Here is a 17,170-nt window from a genome sequence, read left to right as displayed (position 1 = left end):
TTATTTGTGCAAAACTAAACACAGAAAACAATAAGACAATGGCGGCAACAGCAGCAGCTACAACAACAACGACGATTACAAAAATAGTAAATGCGATGATGATAAGTTAATCAAATACCCCGTCAAGTAGTTTTACAGGCTTACCGTTTGATCCTATCCTCTTCTCTATCTCTGCCTATTGTTGTTCTCATCTGGCCGAGCTTTGCTTTCTTCGAGTGATAAGAAGCGAACAGCGAAGACGGACAGCGGGCGGCCGAACGTAACTGTTCGATGCATTTAAATGCAGCCGAATGAGAACGATAATGAGCCGCTCCGAACTGCATTTTTCGTTTTGTTTGCCTCGGGGTCTGGTTTTGGCGCTATAGGTTGTTTGTCTACGGGCTATTTTATTCAGAACTGTTTCGGTTGTGATCACAGACTCATCTGCCTAAGGGAACACCGAGGAACGTCTTGGCAAAAGACAATTCGCCCCCTTTGAAATAGAAACTCAACGTTTGTGTGACATTTCCACAAATAATTCGGGGTGTGTGTGCGTTTGTGTGGAGAGCACTAAAAGGAGTGAATCCAAGGATAATGAATTTGTAGTGCAAAAAATCAAATCAAATTAAAAAGAAATCAAACTGAATAAAATACTGTCGTAAAACACAACACCAGAATAGTGAAAGCAATAAAAATGGTTGAAACGGAAATAATTGTTACCAACTCGGCCGAGCCCACCACAAAAGCCAGTTTAATTGTTGTCTCAAATCGTTTGCCTTTTGTGTTGGTAAGAAATCCCACAACCGGAAAATTGGAACGCAAAGCAAGGTAAGCCAAAAATTTGCCGTGAAAGTGACGATGACGGTCGAGAGTCCGAGCATTGGGGCGACTTTGATCTTTGGCGATTATTTGGGTTGCCCGAGGTGTCAGTGACATTGAGTCCATTGTCATTGTGTCCTCGTCATTTCTAGCTGATTGATACGCCTTTCATTGTGACAATAATAACAACAACAACAAGAATAAGATCAACAATACTAATTATAATTTACTTCGTTAATCGTGGATTTATATTCTTATCACTTCTATTGATTGCATTTGTATGTTAATGTGTTCTTGTTCTTGCCACTGTTGTTTTTGTATTATTTTCTATGAACTATGTAAGAGTATATACCTATATTATATATGTATGGAAATCAAGTTACATGGATCATTTATAGTTGACAGATAGTGAATATGTATGGGGTGTGTGTCTGTTTGTGTCTGCATCTTGTGATGTTATAAACTGTACCGCAGGTAATATTGACTGCTACAATCAATGTTTACAAGTAATAATTATTTTTTTTAATTATTTAATCTCTAAAATTTTGTTTTTTTCCAAGGCCTATGTAAGTTAAGTTTTGAGAGAAATATTTCACCAATTTCAATCTTCGTAATCTTTGGAAATCGGAATATTAATGTTTTAATTCTCATAATAAATAGTTTTAATTCTCATAATTTGTGGACCAGATATCGCAAAATGTATTCCAACATCCGTTGTTATTTGCACAGTTATAACACCCGGAAAAAATTGGACATTTTAGAAAGAAAAAATGTGATAGTCAAGAAACTGTACCATTTATTGGTAGACAGAGTCCAAATAAAAGGCTCACATAAAACAAATTGCTCGCTTCAGTTAATTTTTTTTTTAATTTCTTGTGAAAAAATATTTTTATATATAACATATTTAACCCATTAATGCCTGCCAATAGAACCCACGGTACGGTTTTTTTTTGAAATTCTCGTGTAATCTAATACAGGTCATAAATTTGCGTTGCAAAATTTTTAGCTTTCTAACTATCAGCATATCCGAGTTTTGCGTTGGGCATTTAATAAAACAAATTGCTCGCTTCAGTTAATTTTTTTTTAATTTCTTGTGAAAAAATATTTTTATATATAACATATTTAACCCATTAATGCCTGCCAATAGAACCCACGGTACGGTTTTTTTTTTTGAAATTCTCGTGTAATCTAATACAGGTCATAAATTTGCGTTGCAAAATTTTTAGCTTTCTAACTATCAGCATATCCGAGTTTTGCGTTGGGCATTTAATTACCCAATCGACCAATCAGGGTTCTTGCAGGGTTGTTGGGGGATTTTTAGATTTTTAGGCATATCCGAGTTTTGCGTTGGGCATTTAATTACCCAATCGACCAATCAGGGTTCTTGCAGGGTTGTTGGGGGATTTTTAGATTTTTAGGCAATCTGGAGACGAATATTTTCGTCGATTGTTCCATCTTCTAATTTTCTATGTACATGTATGTACCAATTTTCTCATTTTTGAATATTGTTAATCTTTGGCCTTGGAAAGATATGATCAATTTTATTAATTTAGTATCCTGAAAAGAAAAATAATTAGATATCTCATTCCACATTTGAGTTACGGCGTACGATCTATTTTACGGGTATTTAAATACCCACAGGCATTAATAGGTTAATATGCACACATAAGGTGGAGGATAGAGGTATAATTGTATGAGCCACAAGTCAAAGGGGGATTGCTGTGCCGTCTGGAATAAAAATGTAAAAAAATAAAAGTGGTATATTTTTTTATGCTTTCAGTTTTCTACCAATTCGAATTCCACATTGCGTATACTTTATTCGTGGTTATTATTTATTATACGGCAGAAGCATTCTGCGCAATCAAGTTAGGCTATTACGTGGAAGCTAGATGTGTGTGTGTGCAATAACTTTCATCTCACTTTATTTATTAATTTTTAGTGCTGGTGGTTTGGTTACGGCTGTATGTCCCGTTGTCATTCGTGGTCATGGTTTATGGGTTGGTTGGTCCGGCATTCATTTACAGGATCCTAATGAACCAATTCCGGAATCTAATCCAACGGATCAAACACCAACAGCCGGTCTGAAATCGGAACAGGTAATTTGAAATAAAAATGATAAAGTTTTTTCCCACAACCCACAAAATTAAAAAATAATAATTAGAAAACCATCAAGTATATTTCTTTAGGAGTAACATAAATTTAAAAATACCAAATTTGTTCTTCTTCTATCTTAGGTCGTTTCGGTCAATATAAATCCAAAAATCTTCGACAGTTACTATAATGGTTGTTGCAACAAAATATTCTGGCCCCTATTTCACTCCATGCCCGGCAGAGCTACCTTCGGTGCGGACCACTGGAATGATTACATTACAGTGAATAAACATTTCGCTGCTCGCACCATAGAAGCATTAGAAAAATGCCTTGCCAAGAACAGTGGTCAGGACAAAAATCCTCCTATCGTTTGGATTCATGACTATCATCTAATGTTGGCTGCTAATTGGGTACGCGAACAGGCGGAGGAAAAGAAATTACCCTGTCGTTTGGCATTCTTCCTGCACATTCCATTCCCACCATGGGATATTTTCCGTTTGTTCCCATGGTCCGATGAAATTCTACAGGGCATGCTGGGCTGTGATTTGGTTGGTTTTCACATACAGGATTACTGCTTGAATTTTGTGGATTGTTGTCAGCGTAACTTGGGTTGTCGTGTGGATCGTAACAATTTGTTGGTCGAACATGGTGGACGCACAGTTCGTGTACGTCCTCTGCCCATCGGCATACCCTATGAACGTTTTGTCAATTTGGCTCAGGAGGCACCCAGTGTTTTGAAGGGCACTGAACAGCAACAGACAATATTGGGTGTGGATCGTTTGGACTATACCAAAGGTTTGGTGCATCGTTTAATGGCATTTGAGGTTCTATTGGAAAAGTATCCGCAACACAAAGAAAAAGTGTCCCTACTACAAATTTCTGTACCCTCACGTACGGATGTCAAAGAATACCGGGAACTAAAGGAAGAAGTGGACCAATTGGTGGGTCGCATTAATGGTCGTTTTACAACGGCCAACTGGGCTCCCATACGCTACATTTATGATTATGTAGCTCAGGATGAATTGGCTGCATTGTATCGCGACGCAGCAGTTTGCTTAGTAACTCCCCTCAGAGATGGTATGAATTTAGTAGCCAAGGAATTTGTGGCCTGTCAAATTAATCCTGTACCAGGCGTCCTGATCATTTCACCATTTGCTGGTGCTGGAGAAATGATGCACGAAGCTTTACTCAGTAATCCGTATGAAGTTCATCAAGCCGCTGAAGTTATACACAGAGCCCTAACAATGCCTGAGGACGAGAGAACTCTCCGCATGAGTCGTTTGAGAAGACGAGAATCAGAGTGCGATGTCAATCATTGGATGCGTTGCTTCCTAAAGGCTATGGGTACATTGGAAATGGATGATGTGGGTACCACAACAATGCAGCCAGTAACGGTCGATGACTTTGATGATTATTTGCTGAAGTAAGTTTCCAAATAAAACAATTTGGCCACAAGTTGAAACCATTCTTTGTCTTTTCCAGGTATATTGGTTATAATCACAAATTGGCCTTATTGTTGGATTATGATGGTACATTGGCGCCAATAGCCCCCCATCCAGATTTGGCAACTTTATCGCCCGAAATGAAAAATCTTCTATTTAAACTCTCCAATCACTCGGATGTTTATGTGGCAATCATTTCTGGTCGTAATGTGGATAATGTCAAGAAAATGGTTGGCATTGAGGGCATTACATATGCTGGTAATCATGGTCTGGAAATTTTACATCCAGATGGCAGTAAATTTGTGCATCCAATGCCCATCGAATTTGAAAATAAAGTCAGTCAACTACTCAAAGCTTTACAAGATACCGTAAGTTGGGACATTTTGCACTTGATCAGAAAAATGTATTAATTTTGAATATACAGGTTTGTCGTGATGGTGCCTGGGTTGAAAACAAAGGTGCTCTATTGACTTTCCATTATCGTGAAACACCCAATCAACTTAGACCAGCCATGATTGAAAAGGCTCGTAGCCTGATGATCAAGTATGGATTTAGAGCAACAGAGGCCCACTGTGCCTTGGAAGCTCGTCCACCTGTTCAATGGAATAAAGGTCGTGCATCCATATATATTTTGCGTACCTCGTTTGGTGTAGACTGGAGCGAACGAATTAAAATTATTTATGTTGGCGATGATTTGACCGATGAAGATGCAATGGTTGCCCTTAAGGGTATGGCTCGTACTTTCCGTGTAACGTCTTCGGATATTGTTAAAACGGCTGCCGATCATCGTTTGCCGTCAACGGACTCTGTTTACACTATGTTGAAATGGGTTGAGCGTCACTTTATGGGACGTAAGGCGCGAGCAAATTCACTGACTTATCGTAATCCCAGAGGGGATGGTGTACGAACACAAATGTCTCTGGAAATAGCCTCAAATTCGAATAGTCTGGATGTTGAACATGTTTAAATGCATTCCAATGAATTTATAAGTATTCATTCCAAAATATGGAGAATGATAATCCCTAGATGTGTACCTTAATCAGTTTGTTAATAACGCTTATCAATAAATATTTGTTTATATTAATTACATCGTTTTGAAGTTTTTTTCAATAACATTGTGAAAATTCAGTTATTATCCTCATTGACCGTCGATGTGTTCAGCAAAATATTTTAGGACAAAAAAACTTAATACTGTTATAATGAAATGGTAAGAAAATTATACATAAAAAGGTAACAAATTTTATATTCCGCGTGAAGTTCAAATGTCAAATGAGAAAAAAATTGATTAGAAAGTTTTTGAATTATTGAAAGAACTGCTGGTTTTTGCTAGGAATTTCTTAGTCTCTTTGAATTTCTTCCCCTTGTCACTTTTTATACCTCTCACTTCTAAGATATAAATCCAGACTTAACAAACTGTGGATTCGAAATTTCCAAATGATGATATTACAATGTATAATGGTTTTTATTGATTTAGTAGACTAGAAAAACATGATATAAGAATTTTAAATATTTTCTTCATAAAATATTTAATTTTTGAAAGTTCCCAGTGTATAAATGCATTAAAGTTCATACATCACAAATTACCATATATAAAATATTAATAAAGTATGTCTACACGCAGGCGAATTTTTACTTATAGGTCCTTTAATATATTCGAATTTGTTAGTTGAATGCAATTCAAATTGATATTGTACTTGCGATAATATCAAAAATTTAAGATATTTGAACGTGGAAATAGTTTCTCTTGTCAACCTTCGTCGTTCTCTACATATACATGTAGGTACATTCACTTCCAATACATATATAAACACAGTAGATATTCTTCGTTGCTGGTAGATTAGATTCATATAGTCTATTGACTATTTCACTAATATAATAAAGATAAGAGATGTCTTCCGTCCAATAAATATGGCGTAGATAGAAAAAATTGTCGGCTACACTTCCAAACTCGAAAGGTATATAATCATAAAAAGCATTATTAATTTATTTTAATTGAAGTTTAAATATAAAATACTTTTTGGCATAATGAAAATAATATACAATCAAAAATAAAAACGCACACACAAATGCCAATATTATTGCTATTTATTTATTCTAAATAAAGGCCCTTAAAAGTACATGAGTCGCCAACCTTAATTGTGGGATATCACCAACCAGGAGATAATGAAGAAGAAAAGGAATATGGGATAAACAGCCAAGGGTTTGCGATTGGGTGGTTGACTGTCACCCAGGAAAATGAATGATGCTGTAATTAGAAGATATTTTAAGTTGTTAATTATAACACATTTTAGATTTTTAAATAATAATTATTATCCTTACCATATGTGGCCCATAGAAAACCTACAGTTGTGGTCAGTAGGCGCAGAAAGAATAATAGTGGTGATTGTGTGGCAAGTAAGATAATACGGCATACTATAAGTGATATGGCAACGGGCGTAAGACAATAACCCAGAACACACACAGATTGGAAAAATGATCTATAGACAATATGAGGTAAATATTTAATTTCACTGCGACTTTTTGGTTTTAAATTATACTTACATATTGCCACCTAATAGCTTAGAATTTAATGTAACAATGGCAGCACCTATCCATACTATGACAAAAACTTGGGCAAATTCTGGTCCACCATCATATTCGCCACTCGATGAACCTTGTAAAATTGTGGCCATGAATGTACACAACACTAAAGGACCCCACAGATCCCCTACAAAAGAAAATATTTTATTTTACAAATGTTTTAAGGTGTACAACCCGTACTTACAATCTTTTAGTAGACTTGATTTTTCTTTGGGATATAGGACATGGTAGAATTTCACACCCACGGCTCGCACATCACGCAGCTAGTATAAGGAAAACATATTTTTAGGAACAAGATTTAGAGCAATTTGAGTTGAATGTAAACATTCAGATTGGCAAATATGCCTCTGCTAAAATATGACATGTACAATACAATATTTTTTTTACCAAACCATGATAAAATACAAATAACAGGTTATCACAGTGCTTAGTCAACGATCTGGGAAGTGTCCCTTGCAAGTACATTTTTGCCTTGTAGTTACAAGAGATGCTCTACTTACAACTGTCTCCTTAATTGGTTCGTCCAGTGTATTGAAATCAGGAGCTCCAATTGGGGCATTTGTCTTGTTGCCCGGTATTGACATATCACCCTCCAGACTAGCATTGGAATAATCATCCATCTAGAAATAGCACGATAGGTAGTTTTAATTGCACACTAATTTTGGAAAGCTGAGGTACTTACATCCAACTTGGAATCCATTGTTATGGAATGTTTATAAGCTTTCTACGTTCTCTATGGTGGATTTAACTGGCGATGGCCAATGGATTTGTGTCGTTGTGGAAAGAATGTTCAAAGTGTCTATTCACTGAGTGGAACTCTTATTTCTATTGTACATATGCAGTGTTGTCGATATTTTATACTAAACTGGGGAAAATGTCCCCACGTAATGGGAGAATATAGAGATATTTTATTTTGTTAATGTGATAATTTTATAAATTTCCTAGAAGCCGAAACATTTTATGAAGTTCTTTGTTAATTTAAATCGTAAAACAATAAGTTAAGTTCCATTTACATTATAACTTGTTTCCGGGTTAACCTACTTTATGAGGATTTATTCGAGATGAACACAATTGAATTGACAATTTAAACCCACTGGGTTAATGAAATCCGGTACAATGTAAACGTACAATTGCTATAAAGCATACGGATAAAAAATATATTTTAGAATTTCTCTTAGAGAATTTGTAAAATTTTCAAAATAGTAAATTAGTAAACATTCCATAATATTTGGCGGGATTTAATACTAATATTTTTACTCGTTCCAATAATAATACATAACTTTCGTCAGTTATCTCCTAATTTTTATTAGGAAAAACTTGTCCAGATTTGGAGAAAAAAAAAAAACAACGTTATAATTTACAGCATATACTTCTGGGGATTTTTGGGGATATGTTTGGATTGGAGAAGACACAGTAACATCATACTGGCAACGCTACACTCATCACCCGAATACACATGAGTTGGCGATTGGCGACCGATTACGCCTCATTGTTTACACAAAACATATGGTTGTTGTTTACATTTTCGTGGGAAACGTTAGCGTTTAGTAAAATAGAGCGGTTATATGGTTACTTATTCCAATTACAAAGTAACTATGCCGTTTCGTGCCAGTTGAGTTGTATTGACCAAAGGTTTTTAATTGTTTGTTGAACGATATTAAATAATAAAAATATCAAAAAAAATCTGTCAAAGCCCCAGGAAGAATTTTGAGAAATTTGGTGCTATTGGTTTAAGATTAAAAAAAGTGTTGTGTAAAAGAAATTGAAAAGTCTGATTTTGCCAAACTTCATTGAAAAAGATCCGACAAGTGGTGTTTGTCTGTCATGACAAAATGTAAGTTGTATGAAAATAATACAGATGGCGTTAGGTATTTAAAGAGGTGAGTTCGTCCAGAATAGTGTACATCAATTTGAATAGTTGTATATTATTTTATTTACAGCAGAATTCGTTTTGAAGGACATATCAGTACTTGGGCAAGTTGTAAGGAAATAACACAGATGGCGTTACGTGTTTAAGAGGTGAGTTCGCACAGAATAGTGTAAATCAATTTGCCCAATATGTCTGATGACATATATATGAAATCGCTTATATGGACATATCCCTTATAACGAAAAGTTTTGCATATTTATATGACATCGCTTATAGTGTCCAATTTCGCCGGTCCGTTAACCGCTCATATAATTTCGACATTAGTTCAATTGTATATTGCCTAGTCTCTCGACTTGGAGGCTGTAAACTACACTTTTATGTCAAGTAAACAATTTCAAAATCATGTAGAGTACCATAATACGGCATTTACATTAGAACTTTTTACCGGGTTAACCTACTTTATGAGGATTTATTTGGCATATATTCAAAGTAATTGAAAATTTAAACCCACTGGGTTAACCAATTCCGGTTAAATGTAAACGACCTTTAAGGCATGGTAGTCTTCTCTTGGAGTCAACTTTTTAATATCGAAATATCAACCTGAACAGGATAAAACCACAACATGTCTTTTAATAAAACCTAATGATAGTATTGCCCACCTATATTTTGGTTGTCTATTCTTGAAACCATAAATTTTGACATTCAATAAGAAGTACAACTGGCCTTTCCGATTATCTTATATAAACTTTGAATTTTTTTGAATATTTGCAATATTTTGGAATATTTACAATAAAAATTACTGCATAGGAAAACAGTACTTTAAGTATAAAATTTATTCTGAATAACTAAACGTGTGTTTTAATTGCCATTTTATACGGAATTCTTCCCAGAACAAGATTTCGTAACCTATCTATATTATCATCTTATTTTTACGTTTACCGACCAAAAATTATTTACAGATTCTTTTAGACTTTATGTACAGATGGGTGCATTGTCCTATACCTTCCATTATAAATAGAACGTGGACTAGTTGAATGAGGAGTAAAGCACAAAAAGATGAATTTATGTAGACACCATAATATGAGCCGTTTATTTTGAAAGTGGTTTATATCCATTTTAGAATCTGATACAAATCTTGTTTTTTATAGAAAAGTCTACAAAATATGACACTTTATAACATGACATGGTAGAAAGCCACAAACCAAATTAATACCATATAACAATATTTTTGAAACAACTCAACCCCAAATCTTTCAATATGTTAATATAAGAAAAAATAAACTTAAATTATTATGACATAATTATAATTATGCCATGTATCAACAAGAAAAACGAAAAATTCTTAATTTAAATGAAATATCAATACATTTTATTGTTTTTTTAATATAAATACAAATAAATGTTTACAAAATATATATTTGTTAAGCATCATCATCATTTTCTTCATATTGTTTCTGTGAGATTACTATTTTGATATTTATTAAAAATTTTATTTAAATTAAATACATAAAAAAAAATTGGGTACCAAAAAAGTTATTGTCCGCCGCCCCTATTATTTGTTTTATTTTACTTTAATTATTTATTTGTTAAAGACACTAGAATTATTATTATTATCATTAATATAAAAACATAACTTCTTAGTTCTTCTTCTTTTCATAGTTGGCTTGGATGGCCTTCAACAACCAGCCGACTTCTTCGACAGTCTTGATTTGGAAGTTGGCGTAGGTCTTCAAGTTGGGCAATTCAGAGACTCTGAAGGTTTTGCCAATACCGGCCAACATTTTCATGGCATCTTCATCGGTGGTGTCATCACCGCAGTAGACAATTTTCAAGTTCTTGGCCCAATCGGCATCGAATTGTTTTTCCAAGATCATCTTGGCGCCCTCACCTGAAATAATAACAATAATGAAGAAAATATTAATAAAAATGTGCATTTATAAGAAAAGTAGATTAATGTTTGTTGAATATTTTGTTCAATATCACGATATTCGAAATTTAAAGACAAATTCTATATAACTGATACCTTTTTTAATGCAAAAACCCCAAAATTCATAGAAACAAGAAAATAGCAAAATATGTGGTATGCATGCTTGACGATTTTTCTTGACAATATTATTGTTTCAGAGATTGCCATTGAGCGAAAATCGAAATAATCCTATTATTAGAATTAAATTTCAACACGTGTATTCAAATTGATTTTTGTCTACATCGCAAAGGACATGTATTGAAATAATTCAAAATTCATCTTCTTGTATGCCATGTGCTTTGTTGACCCACAAAATAACATGATCAATAATAAACACACAGCTAATGATCACTATTTGAACATTTGTAATACAAAAAATACACACATATTTTAAGAAAAACATTTGTTTAAGAAATTTACGTTACGCCCGATTGCAAAAGAAAACCAAAAATATGTATTCGTTTGATGTTACAGTAGAATTTATGTCTCCAAAACAAAATATGTATGTGTGTATATTTATATAAGGCGACAGATAAAACATATTCAGAAGACTAATTAATTGTCTTGTCACCGCAGAAAAAAACACAAAACTAGGAAAAAATATTCCCCGTAAACAAATTCCACACAAATCAAAAAAATAAAAAAGAAAAAAAAATCCAACACAATTTTATTGTCCATAGAAAAAATAATAAGCATAACCGTGTGTCAAGATAATACAGAAAGACACATGAAATATATCATATAACACACATGCAGACATATACATGTGTGTGTGAACGTACTTTTGTTCTCTAGTGTATAAATATTCAGTATGTGGGATATACAGAAAAACATAAAATTCTTTGATTTTTTGTTTCATACTAAAAATTGAATATTGCCTAGAGAAGAACAACAGAAATTATTGGTGCCGTCTGAAAATTGTTGAGAAAAAAGTGCATAAGAACTGCTTCTCTGCGATTGTTTGAAATGCACACAAGAAGACAGACAAGTAGGCGAACAAAAAAAAAAAAAAAAAATTGTTCGAACGCAGAAAAATTTAACAAAAAATAGAATTTTAACAAAAAACATATCATTCTCATTATGACATATAAAATGACATCTTATGTGTGCAGTTGAGTGTGTATGTGTGTGCGTGCACATCGATCGGCCGTAAAATTTGGTGGCTACCTTAAATAAAACACACCGTAAAATTCCATACGAGAGGTGTGATAACAACAAAAATCTGGAGATGGTCCAGATTCCCACACACGTTCATAAATATCAAGAGATTTGAAAAATAAATCTGCTGTCATTTTTATAAAAAATTACTTTTGAATTATTTGAAAGTAAAATTGTTCTATTTTATTCTTCTTTTAGCTAAATATTACGCACATATGTATATACAAAACAGACTCCTACACTTGTGTGTACACCCATACACTTGCATTTAAAATGAGGAACATAGTCAATAGTAAAACTTAGGCTAAAAATAAAATTGTTCAGCTATTCTACACAGGAGGAAGAGTTCTCCTCAAGAGGTGTTTGCACCCCCGCCTGTGTTACTTTTGTGTGCAGTAGAAAATGGACAAACAGTAATTTTATTTTGTCTTATGAATATTTTAGTTTGAAATCAGAACATTTATAACAAATTGCTTTGGGGAGGGAATTGGCCGGCTGAAATTACGTCATTAGCACAGAAATGCTTCCAAAAAATTTTTGATTTTTTTGTTAGTTTTCGTTTTTTTCTTGGTCCATAGATAATTTGTTTTTTAGTTTTTTTTTTTTTTTGGTATCTTATTTCTATTAAGTGGGGAAATGAACACACACACACATATATAAAATGTGTGTATATAAGTCCATTATATGTTTCAATTTATTTAATATGTTACTGATCGATTTATGGTATTTTGAAATAGAATTGAAGTTCAAAATGGCATTGGCAACATAATTTTTATGATTTCTATTGAATTATTGTATTTATGTTAATGAATTTTGTTAGTATATGTAATGTAATAAAATACATCACATAAGAGGAGGACCGCCAACATTTTGTTTCGTTTTAATTTTTTTTTAATTCAAACCTACACTTGTACATGAATGTCCCTTTAAAATTTTAAGTGAAAATCTCAAAATTTCTTGAAGATATAGCCGTTAAAAAAGCGACATTGGCTTTTGCATAAAAGTAAAAATCCGTGTTTTGATCCATACGGTCCAAGGCGTGTTTTCCAAAAATGCAAGAGACAACCAATAGCTATTTTGTTTGTTTTGTAAAAGGAATTGCGAGAATTTATGAGGGCCTGCATATAAAACTTTGAACTTTGACATGTCTGCATGCTTTGGAATGAGAAATTACGAATTATTAGGTACTGTAATATATTTTTTTCCGACAATAGAAACTAATTAACTCTAAGAATCGCGGATTTTAGACAACAGATTTATTTCATAGATTACATATTTCTGTATAAGGGATTTACTTATTGTTACCATTTTTTTCTATATACGCAATTTTTTCAAAACATATTCTGAATTTTCGAAAGCTATGGATTTCGATACTCATATATGCTGACAAAGTTGGTCTGGGAACTGGAAACTTATTTAATGAAAAAAGAAATGTCTCTTCGTAGTTTCGATACTTCAGAAGTGATTCTTAATTTTCATATTTTTTTTTTAAATAAGATGACCATACGTCTTCACTCTTTTTTAGAGGAAAATCGTCTATTTTAAATGGCTGTCATCTATAAAATTTATGTCCTCTATCTGTCTTCTATTTCTATAATCTGTCATCTATATTTTTAAAATCTTGATCAATATTTATTTTTGTAAATTAAAACAAATTAATAAATTTTATGAAATTTCAGAGAAATATTTAGAAAATTATTTTCAGGATTTTTATACATATTTTCCAACCGAATTACCTGTTATTTTATATTTTGAGTTCTACTTGGGTAACAAATTTCCATAAAAAATTATTAAATGTTGGTATTTTTTTTTGGGTTCCTGGACACGTTTTGCAACCGAATTGGCTGTAATTTTATATTTTGGGATCTATGTTTCTATGTGTTCCCTATATTAAGAAACCCACGTTTTTTTTTATTTTAAAAAAATTTGCCTTCAAAAGTAAATGTAATTTACTATTCCATGTGGTCTTTGGGTTGCAAAATATCCTTGGAAAACATAGACGGCATATGTACATTTTATATACAATCTATTATTTTTATTAAAAATACACTGTTTTCTTTTTGTCATCTATTTTAATTTTCAAAATCTGGTCACTTTATTTTAAAGTGATGGCTAAATATCTGTACTGAAGGTTTCCCCTCGGTTTCATCTAATAGCATAAATTGGCGGATGATGAGGAAATGTCTTAATGCTACTCTCTTGATGTTTAGTTCCATAGTTTTGAATAAAAATCCATTTAAAATTTGGAAATTAGTTGAAAATATTTCAAGTTGCTCTCATAATTTTATGATATAAATCAAAACATAATTGAATAGTATGTACAATCACTAAATAAACTAAACAATTTCAATTTATTATAGAAACTTTTTTAATACGAACTAAAATAGTTTTGATTTTCTTTTTGAAATCCATATGCTTTTAATTGTTTTTTTTTTTTACTCCAAACCAAACTTTATTGCAATTATTTACCGCAATGTGTTTATTATTATTATTGCATATATATTTTTAAAGAAAATTCTATTATCATGAATAGTTTCAAAAAGACGAACATGCCATAAATATTAGGCGGCTGTCATCTTTTGAAAGAAAGCAACAATGCCATAAAAATAGATATAAAATTTGCCTTATGCCGCCATAAAATATACATAGATAAACGAAACAATTAATTTAATGTTTGTTTTTGCTGCTGCCAATAATCGCACATACATATGTATATCGTGCATATTTGTATGTACGTAGCACACATGTCATTTTAAACAAATTATTCACTTTGTAAATATAAAAATCTTTACACACAGTGGTTGTGACAGGCACACGACTGTCAGCCAAGTACCATGGATGCAGCAAGAGCCATTGACCCACCCAACCGCCCAACAGCACCACCACCACCGCCATCACAGATCGGTAGGTAGATGCATCCCAACTGCATATAGTGCAGTGGTGAATGGGTTTGTAATCAAAATAATGTTTCTTGCATTTTTCATATTTCAAAATTGTTAGAAGTGACTCAGCGTAGCAGCATCTGACGATGAGTCCAAGTTTAAATATAAATGAATGCCCGTGTACGAGCGTGTGTTTGTATGTGAGTTTGGAAATAATTGAAATATTCAAATACAAAATAAAGTGTAAATTTGGCTGAAATGAAAAATATGTTAGATGCGTTGACAGTAGTAAAGGACAGCAAGTGTCTGTCTGTCTGTAGGTGGCTGCGACTGCTGCCGCTGTTGTCGTCGTCCATAATATATTGCCGATTTGTGACAGTGGCTGTTGCCGTGCTTGTCTATAATTTTGTCATTTTTCTTAAAAACGCTCGAAGAATTTTTTTGGCTGCTGATCTTTCAGCCAAAAAAACAAACAAAAAATATATATGTGTGTATGTATGTATATATCGAACCAACAAACGCCTACTCAAAAAAGCGGCCCAAAACACATTATTCATTTGCTTTATTTTTTGCTATTCAGCTAAACATCATAAAAATAAAAGCTAAAGCAATGTGTCTGGCGAAAGCATATATTTCCCTTGGATTTACAATTTCCCAAGAAAAACAAAAACAACAAATGATATATATATATATATATACTATATAAAACACACACACATGTGTCTATGTATATCCACAGATGTTGTTTTAACATCAACTACTAGTCCAGAAGGAATTCTAATCTGAATGAATTTATTATCCGATATTTTGGAATACACATTTCCCTATGGCAACCACCATTTTGTATCGATCTTATTCAAATGTCTTTCTCGAAGGTCTTCTGAACAAAAAACGTTCTGAAAGTTGACACAACTCAAGTTATCTTTATACAGCTACAATTTGGTGTACCTCTTTCAATTATAAGAAATACTTGACATATATATTAAGTTTGTTACCCATTTTTTCACAGTATGCTAATTTTTATAATAGCAACAAATTTAGTTCAATAAAGTTTAACGTGAAATTTTTTGAAACTACTTCCCCGATGCAGATATATATTCGCTATAGAGAATTTCGTTATTGAAAACAAATAGAGTTCCAGTGAAGTGTGGAACAAATTATCAAACATCATTTGAACATAACTGACAAACGGCGTTCATATTTTTCATACCTCCTTATGATGTTGCTTTCAAAATTATGAACGAGATTTGTGCAGAAAATGAAAAGAAAAAGGAAAATGGTCTATTTAACTTACCCTTATCCCAGTTGACACGTGGTTTGCCTTCCAAGGCATAGGGAGTTTCGATCAATTGGAAGCCGTGGCTTTGGATCAAACCCTTGGCGCTTTCAATCAATTTGGCCTTCAATTTGTCATTGACACCCTTGTAGTGATAGGTGACAGAGATTTTCTTGTCTTCAACCCAGGCACCGGAGCACACAACCTATAATGGAACAGAAAAATACACAATTACTTTTTCTCGCTCCCTTCTCTCTCCAATTTCTTGAAAATACCTTTTCCTTGAGTTCAGCGACCAATTTGTTGTGCTTTTCCAACAATTCTTCGGGCATTTCAATTTTGAATTTCTTGCCAGATGGATATTCAACTTCCAAACCGTGATTGCCGGCATAGGTGACATTGGGCAATTTCAAGTGATTCTTGATTTCGGTCAATTCACGACCAGAGAAAATGCACATGAAGATCTTCTCGTTGGCAGCCAATTTCTTGATGTTGATTTCGGTATCCTTAGGCATAACCGACAATTCTTCGGTCAATGGGGCCAAGGTGCCATCGTAATCCAACAACAAGGCAACTTGATCGGTGGGTGTAATGAAACTATAAGAAACGCAGAAATAATTTTCTATGGCCAACAAAAAGAAAATAACACTATAATTACCCTTCCAAAGCCTTAACGAAGTCTTCTTCCTTTCTCATCAAAGGAGCCTTCTTTTGTTCAGCCATTTTTGTTTTGAGTCTCTTTTTTTTAATTCACAAAAAATATCCTGAAATTGAAATTTTCCCGTTGTACTAAACAAGCGGACAACTTTTTTAATACTGACAATGCGGTTCTCAGAAAAATCCTCCATCACCTCCATTTTTTCAGATTTTCCTCGTTTCGATTCGTTTATTAACCAACAAAAATTTATGTTTTTGTATGGGTTTGTGGCGTTGGCGTTAAGGGTGATCTCTTGGTTGGTATAGATTTTTCATATTTCGAAGAATAAACCCCCCGCCAAAGGTTGAGAGATTTTCCAAATTATGAAAATTCTCTATGCGCATTCGTATTTCGATTTACCTTTCTTTCTGTACATTTAAACATATATGTACGTGCACACACATACACAA

The 17,170-nt window shown here is 33.3% G+C and overlaps 3 protein-coding genes across 3 annotated transcripts; 1 reads left to right on the top strand and 2 right to left on the bottom strand.

Moving 5' to 3' along the window:
- Window positions 1-618: 618 nt before the first annotated feature.
- On the top strand, window positions 619-5,420 carry LOC133323866 (uncharacterized). The gene is made up of 5 exons (XM_061532766.1): window positions 619-807; window positions 2,738-2,894; window positions 3,033-4,312; window positions 4,372-4,699; window positions 4,756-5,420. The coding sequence occupies exons 1-5, from the start codon at window positions 674-676 to the stop codon at window positions 5,296-5,298; spliced, it is 2,442 nt and encodes an 813-aa protein (XP_061388750.1). The 5' UTR covers window positions 619-673; the 3' UTR covers window positions 5,299-5,420.
- Window positions 5,421-6,430: 1,010 nt separating this feature from the next.
- Window positions 6,431-7,611, bottom strand: LOC133323864 (protein YIPF6). The gene is made up of 6 exons (XM_061532764.1): window positions 7,594-7,611; window positions 7,412-7,531; window positions 7,096-7,174; window positions 6,873-7,038; window positions 6,651-6,808; window positions 6,431-6,576 (listed from the first exon to the last, which is right to left on the bottom strand). The coding sequence occupies exons 1-6, from the start codon at window positions 7,609-7,611 to the stop codon at window positions 6,464-6,466; spliced, it is 654 nt and encodes a 217-aa protein (XP_061388748.1). The 3' UTR covers window positions 6,431-6,463.
- Window positions 7,612-10,415: 2,804 nt separating this feature from the next.
- On the bottom strand, window positions 10,416-16,807 carry LOC133323856 (uncharacterized). Its single transcript, XM_061532757.1, has 4 exons — window positions 16,722-16,807; window positions 16,339-16,660; window positions 16,082-16,268; window positions 10,416-10,669 (listed from the first exon to the last, which is right to left on the bottom strand). Exons 1-4 carry the CDS (start codon window positions 16,784-16,786, stop codon window positions 10,419-10,421), a joined length of 825 nt encoding a protein of 274 aa, XP_061388741.1. The 5' UTR covers window positions 16,787-16,807; the 3' UTR covers window positions 10,416-10,418.
- Window positions 16,808-17,170: the final 363 nt, after the last annotated feature.

This window comes from Musca vetustissima, unplaced genomic scaffold (assembly GCF_032173495.1).
Source record: "Musca vetustissima isolate MV318-11 ecotype Yass unplaced genomic scaffold, APGP_CSIRO_Mvet_v1 utg9712, whole genome shotgun sequence".
NCBI classification, from domain to species: domain Eukaryota; kingdom Metazoa; phylum Arthropoda; class Insecta; order Diptera; family Muscidae; genus Musca; species Musca vetustissima.
This window is presented reverse-complemented; position numbering and strand designations above follow the sequence as displayed.